The sequence below is a fragment of the Orcinus orca genome, chromosome 15 (genome assembly GCF_937001465.1).
Source record: "Orcinus orca chromosome 15, mOrcOrc1.1, whole genome shotgun sequence".
Taxonomy (NCBI): Eukaryota; Metazoa; Chordata; class Mammalia; order Artiodactyla; family Delphinidae; genus Orcinus; species Orcinus orca.
The window spans coordinates 14,586,878-14,594,413 of record NC_064573.1 but is presented as its reverse complement, the minus strand read 5'-3'; the positions used below and the strand labels follow the sequence as shown (position 1 = coordinate 14,594,413).

At 36.8% G+C, this 7,536-nt stretch overlaps 1 protein-coding gene across 1 annotated transcript; it reads right to left on the bottom strand.

Annotated features, from left to right (window-relative positions):
- Positions 1 to 640: 640 nt before the first annotated feature.
- MC4R (melanocortin 4 receptor) lies at positions 641 to 2,725 on the bottom strand. Its single transcript, XM_004268059.2, has one exon. It carries the CDS (start codon positions 2,205 to 2,207, stop codon positions 1,209 to 1,211), a length of 999 nt encoding a protein of 332 aa, XP_004268107.1. The 5' UTR covers positions 2,208 to 2,725; the 3' UTR covers positions 641 to 1,208.
- Between the last annotated feature and the right edge of the window lie 4,811 nt (positions 2,726 to 7,536).

The window sequence follows — 7,536 nt, the reverse complement described above, 5'->3', positions numbered from 1 at the left end:
CAGCCAAATCCATGGGATTATTTTGGAGCAAAGCAAGTATTTACTCTCTAAAATATAGTTGTGGAAGGCTAATTTATGTTATGATGTCTTCCGGGGTTCAGGTAGTACCTTTTTCCCTATTCATAATGTTCCAGCACAGGAAGTTGCCTTATTTTAGATTTTTACAAATATTACCTGAAAAGCCTTATGCTATAGATTTAGTTTTCAAAGCTAAAATCTTTGAGTGTGAGCATTTAAACTCCAGTTCAAAAAATAAGCAATAAGTAAACAAGTCACCTCCATGTGAAAAGTGAAAGAACTCAATCTGAATTGTGTAGTTTTTTAGGGAGTAGAAGCCAGATCTCGGTGGAGCATCACCTTTTCTGGACATTTCAGCAGATGCTGGGTCCCTGGTTACAGGGGCAGAAAGACCTTATACTCTGTTTTTGTTAGTGGTGGTTGCAAATAGTTTGGTATCAGGAAGTTTAGCTTGCCATGTTAACTTAACTTTCCCAGGCCACTCGAATCCCAATAGCTGCAGTTTTTCTCTCCCAAACTGAATTGCCTGTGTGGACTATCAGACTCTTTTCTTGGGCAAATTAATCTCTCTGTCTTTGAGAAACACTCATGGTTTTCTGAGTCAAAAATATCCCTTTTTTAAAAGTAACTGTTTTTCTCCCCATAGAAGCTTCATTTCTACTTCTGTACAAGCGTAATGAGCAAGTTTTATTATATGACTTGAAATTTCAGCTTTTTTTTTAATGATTAAGCATCTGTTCTTCAATATTTGTCCCCTAAATGCTCGAATCAGATCTCTACACTTCAATGTTGTGTAGTGTAATATAAGAAACCATTTATTAGAATATATTTAACGAAGCTGTGATTCCCATGTTACTAAAACAAGCACAGTGTCAGATCCTTGTGAATAACAAGAAAGAAACACTTTAAACTCTTCATAAGGACTTTTTTTCTTTTTTATAAATCCATAGTGCCTACAACCTGTAATATAGATTAACATTTTACAGCCAAAAAGTAGCATGACATTAACAATACACAGATACTGGGCACTTTTTCACATCAAAAATCATAAACTTAAATTATACAATAGAATTCCTCAACCCATGCCTTACACAGAAGAAGAAACTGTTGCAGAAACACACTGTTCAAGTTGTATGTATGAGAAGGAGAAAGTCTCTTATGTTTGTGTTTAGCATCTCCTCTGGCCCCACTTAGTATCTGCTAGACAAATCACAGAGGCCACCTAGAGGATAGCAACAGATGATCTCTTTGAAGGTTTTTCTCAGTTCTTGGCTCCGGAGTGCGTATATGAGAGGATCAATGATGGAATTACACATGATTAGGATGAGATACAAGTTAAAGTGAGACATGAAGCACACACAGTATGGATTCTGGGGACAAGAGATGTAGAATATTAAGTGGAGGAAGAAGGGGGCCCAGCAGACAACAAAGACCCCAATCAATATGGTCAAGGTAATCGCCCCCTTCATGTTGGCACCTTGGCGGACGGCGCCAGTGCCTGGGAGGACGGCGATCCTCTTAATGTGAAGCCTGGCCATGAGGAACATGTGGACATAGAGAGAAGCCATGAGAGCCAGCATGGTAAAGAACACGGTGATGAGGCAGATGATCACAGCGCTGCTATCTGAGTAAATGATGAACAAAATGCCCGACACTGTGCAAGCTGCCCAGATACAACTTATGATGATCGCGACCCGCTTAACCGTCATGATGTTATGGTACCGGAGGGCATAAAAGATAGTAAAATACCTGTCCACAGCAATCGAAAGCAGGCTGCAAATGGATGCAAGCAAGGAGCTACAGATCACCGAGTCAATGACATTGTCAATATTCACGGTGAAACCTTGTGCGTCCGTGTCCGTGCTGTTTAATAGGGCGATGACAATGGTTTCTGACCCGTTGGAAACGCTCACCAACATATCAGCCACAGCCAGGCTGCAGATGAAAAAGTACATGGGTGAATGCAGATTCTTGTTCTTAGCGATTGCCACAATCACCAGAATATTCTCCAACAAGCTTATGACACCCAGAGTCACAAACACCTCAGGAGAGACAAAAAGTTGCTCGTAGCACCCTCCGTCTGAGTAGCCTTTTGCAAGGGACTCACTGGCATTGCTGTGCAGTCCGTAGGTGCTGTGGTTCCAGAAGTGGAGAGAAGTGTGCATTCCATGGTGATGGGTAGAGTTCATCCTGCACCAGGGGGATTCCGATCCCCTCTGGATTGACTTAACCTCCTGGGTCAGGTAGCGTCAGCGATCTTCTCCACGTCTCTACGTGTCTGAAAGTTAGAAGGCTGAAACTGGCATGCCTGTTGTGAATAAATGTCACATGCTCCGAAGCTTGAAATGGAGTTTTTAGCCTCTTTCAGGTACGCCTGGGATCAGCATCATTTTGAAATCTGAGGCTTCAAGATGCTCATTCAGTCGAGTCTGCTGTTTGCTTTTTTGTTCTCACTTCCACTTTAACTTGAGTCGCATGCATTCAGGTCTTTTCAAAATAATTTGCCTAGTAGCTGCTGTGCTATTGGGAGACAGATCTGTGTGCACATGCTCACATCAGCTGCCTCTCGGACGTATCGGTTCCCAACCTGAAGCTTTGCTTTGACTGTTAGTAGCTGCTGCTGATTTTTATGGTGTGTGAAGGGAAAAAAAATGTTCAGAGTGGCTCCTTCTCTGCTTCCTCTGGACCAATCCAAGTCCAGTGGAGTCTGTGAGACACCGATGATGTTCCAGAGATGCAAACTGCAGGCAACATTGATTCAGATGCAGAAGCCTGTGGAATCGGGAAGCGAGCAGGATGTGAAAGACTGAATTTCCCTTTTCAAGTTTTTAAGGAAAACAGCTTGGTTCCCAGAGGACATTCTTTGATATCACAACAAGTAATCTTGAGGCACCCAGGTTTATTCCTATTTAAAGGAGGAGTGTGTGTGTGTGTGTGTGTGTGTGTGTGTGTGTTCCTGAAATAGATACACTGCCTTTTTGACCAGGACATTGAATTTATTTACCCTTTCAATTTCTTTGAATTAAGAACAAAGGCAGTAGTGCTTCAATTTAAAATAGTTGAAACACAAGGAGAAGATGTAATAATATGGGAGACTATGCTGTGTGTGGAAGGAATAGGTAGGTAGTTACAATTTATCACAAGCCTCAAGAAGGAGTTCATTTCTTATGCACTAATATCAGATATTTCTCCATAGCAGAATTTCTTTTATCATAGCTAGAAAAGTTTTATTTTCATTCACGATATTTAAAAACAATATAGTATTAATGTAAACTGTGTTTACTCTGAACTCAGAAAGAAAAAGATCAATAACTAGGCAATACTCAGGTTTTTTAAAAGAATTAAGGTATAATTGATATACAAAAGTTGCACATATTTAAGATATACATTTTAATGAGTTTGGACATTTGCATATATCCATGATACCATCATCACAGTCAAGGTACTAAGCATATTCATTACCTCCAAAAATTTCCTTGTATTCTTTTGTGTTTCCTTTTTTTGTGTGGTACTACACTTAAGGTGAGATCTACCCTCGTAATGTATTTTAAAGTGCACTGTACTGTATTACGAACTGCAGGCAGTGTGCGGTGCAGCAGACCTCTAGAACTTGTTCATCTTGCGTAACTGAAACTTTATAGCCATTGGGCAACAATTCCTTAACAGTGGTCTTGGCAGTGATTTCTTGGAATTGACACCAGAATTACAGGCAACAAAACCCAAAATAGACAAGTGGGATTACAACAAACTAAAAAACTTCTGAACAGCAGGGAAGCAATCAACAGAGTGAAAAGGCAATCTAGGCAAAATGGGAGAAAATATTTGCAAACCGTCTATCTGATAAGGGGTTAATATACAAAATACGTAACGGAATAACAAAAAACTGAACAGCAAAAAACCTAAATAACCCGATTTGAAAATAGGCAAAGGGCTTGAACAGACATTTCTGCAAAGAAGACATAGGAATGGCCACACACAAAGGTGCTCAACCACACTCATCATCAGGGAAATGCAGATCAAAACCACAGTGAAGGATCACCTCACACCTGTTAGGATGGCTGTTATCTACAAAAGAAAAGATAACAAGCATTGGCTCAGATGTGGAGAATTCTGAACTCAGTTTTTTGGTTTTTGTTTTTCTTAAGGCAGCTTATCTACTTCATTAATCCAAGGCTTTCTAAATTAAACCCACACATACCTTGGTAACTTTACTTATGCAAGCCAAGATGAGTGGATGCTAGTTATATATCAGAGTTTCTGAATGTTTTGCTTAAGCTAAGTTTGAAAGATTGTGAGAAAGTTACTTTTCAAATTTAAACTCCAGGTTATGACATTTTCTATAGTGTTTTTCCTTGCTATGACTATTTTTGGTTTTAGCGCTATATAATTTGTGGCTACTGACAGTAGGGACAATAAAAAATAATTATTTCAAAGTTAATTTTACGTCTTCAGTTATTTAGGTAAGGGCTTTATCTTCTTCCCTTTTGTGACAGAGGCAATGTTAAAGTATTATTCCTGAGCATTGAGTTAAATTAACATCTTCCATCCATCCCTGAAATTGGGTGGGACTAAATTCCAGCTAATGGAATGCCAGTAAAGGTGAGAGCATTGTTATCTCCTTTGTGAGATTCTACACATTTCCCCTCTGGTCTCCTCGTGGATGACTGCAGAATGTCTTTGAAGCCTCATGTTATAGATGTCAGAACCATATCATGAAGGAGCCTGGGTCTCTGAATAACTGCACAGAACACAACTCACATCTCCAACTCCCTCCACACCCTGACCCACCAACTACATTGAACTGTGATACAAGCAAGTGATAAATATTGCTGTGTTAAGCTGCTGAAATATTGATGTTTACCTGTCACAGCAGCTAGCATAAGTTACCTTGACTTTGAAACTTTTTAATGGAGCTGTTTACAAGCAGCAAACCCAAATTACATGAAAATCCTTTCTCCCATTTTGGATTTGCATGAGTAGCGAATTACCTAATAAGCAAGCAATAGGGAAGAAATCTGTTGAAATGTTTAAGCATCAGATAGTCAACTCTGTATAACCTTCTTCCTGAGTCAACCTTGACTTTGTGCTGTCTACTTCTCTTGGTGGCGTAATTGTTCCATATTCTTAGGCTTAAAATTCAGAATATCTTTGACTTGTTCATCTTTCTCAAAAATCCCTACATGAAATCACTTGTAAAATACCTTCTACCAGTGTGTCTGACTCCTCTTCCTCTCCTGACCAAACTCACTTCCCACTATTCTCCTTCATGGAAACTTTATTGCAATCAAAATTCCACGCAAGATTGCATGCACACTAGAGAATTTCTCATGAGTTTATTCCCTCTGCTTGGAATGCTCTCTACCTATATTTGTGAATGCGTAATCATCATTATGTTGTAAAAATTATTAATAGGCATATTATATATAATTACATAACAGGTAAAATTAGTACTTGAAAACAAAACTCTCTTTCCTTTGGGTTTTCACCAAAAATAGGATTTAATTTACAGGCATTATGATCACACTGAAATCCCAGAAAACCATATACATTTAAAATCTCAAATTCAATTATTTGGTATAGATTTTCTCAAACCTTGATTATATGGTTAATCATGCTGAAAAGATACCATTTTGTCATCTCCAAGGAGGAATTTTAATTGTCTGGTATAGTTTAGTTCTGTAGAAGCCAGAAGAAATACAACCAGCAACGCTAGACACATTAATGGGATTTTGAAAAATTTTATTTCAGATTTCTTTTTTCTGAGTGTACAAAAAATTGAGTTAGATCATAATATATTTCTCTTCTGAGCATAATCCTTGTTTTACATTTTATAATAATAAATATGAAACATTACTAAAGAGAAGTATTTATCAAACTGTGCTACACAGAATACTATTTTTATATGTTAATGTTATTCCCACCACAGATAAAAGGTCAAAGAATTTTGGAAAACATTGCACACTCATTGCCTTCTTGAAGTTGCAGAGTTTACATTAGCAGGTAAACTTTCTGAAATTTCTTACTAGAAAAAATTCAATATTGCTTAATCTACTTATTTCCTGAACACAGACCCTATCTTCCCCCACTTTTAGTTTTCAAGTACCTGTTACACTCAGTTCTATAACAATCGTTTTGAAAATGCGAATTTGTTCCAGAGTTGATTGATATATTAGAGGATATTTTGAGCATAATGCAAATATTGTGTTTGCTTTTATGTAGTTTTATGTAGGTGAATGTGGAAAACTGCACCCAGCTGATCCAAGACACAAGAGACAAAACACACACACACATCAAACATTTACCAGCCACCTCAGCCCACAACATGTGTCACGACACACAATTTGGTGTTTCAACTTCTTGTGAGATTTCAGATCCTTCTTCCTCTATCACTTCATCTTACCTCACAAGCTGTAACCCTCCTGAAACTCACTTCCTCAAGCAAACTGCATCTTTTTCTAGGTAAAGTTCCATATTTGCTGTACTGTTGAGGGTTGGGTTTTTTTGTTTGTTTGTTTTTGGTTTGTGTAGTTTTAACTATTAAGCATGTGTAATTCTGTTCTATTGTTTTTGTTAGGTTCCTGTCCTTTTTTTTAATGTGTCACTGATGAAGTTTCTGAGTGTTGTGTGTCTAACCCCATTTTTCCCCATAAGCCCTAGTTGTCATTGTGGTTGCATGATTTTGTGTAGCACATTGATTTTTAGACTACATATGTCACGTTACAGCAGAACTAAAGGTAACATGATTTGGAACATACAGTTTGGGAAATATTCATGTAGAACAAATTATTCTGACTACGCAACTCTTATTTTAAAGTGTTTAATGATTACCGTATGCACCATGAAATAGAATCCTTATTTATAAAAATACATCTCTTATGTCTATAGGCTGATGTTCATGTCTTCCAGATTAAATAATTGCTGTCTCTATATAGAATATCCCAGTAACATGCATACACAATTCATATGCAATATTGATATATATATAAGTTATTATTTTAGGGAATAGAAGATAGAGACATTAATCAAAGCTGTTTTAGTTACTTCAAAGCCACATATGTTAAACTGTCTACGACCAGCACCAATGTGTTGGTGATAATGACAATTATATATGCAAGCTGTAAACATTTTTGGGATATGAATAAAAATAACGGATAAAAATTTGCCAATAATTCTTGTAGATTATTAATAATTAGGTAATGATGTACTTAATGTGAACATTTTATTACCTGTAACAAAATAAAAATAATTTTTCTCTTTAGATTATATTTATCAGATATTTAAACATTCTCTAAATAATATATGGACTACAAGCAATTTTTGGTTGAAATCTGTGTTTATAATTATTTTTAATAGAAAACAAGTATTGTTCTCTATTGTGTTAATTTAAATATATCACTTGTTTTCAAATCTTTCAGAATTAGACAACACTAAGATAGTATAATAACTTTCCCTAAAACACCTTCACTTCTAATAAAATATTATTAAAATGTTATTCTTTATAAAGTTGATACTATGAAA

Coding starts and splice junctions, on each gene's coding strand:
- MC4R (XM_004268059.2), bottom strand. CDS start 2,207: ATGAACTCTACCCATCACCATGGAATGCACACTTCTCTCCACTTCTGG.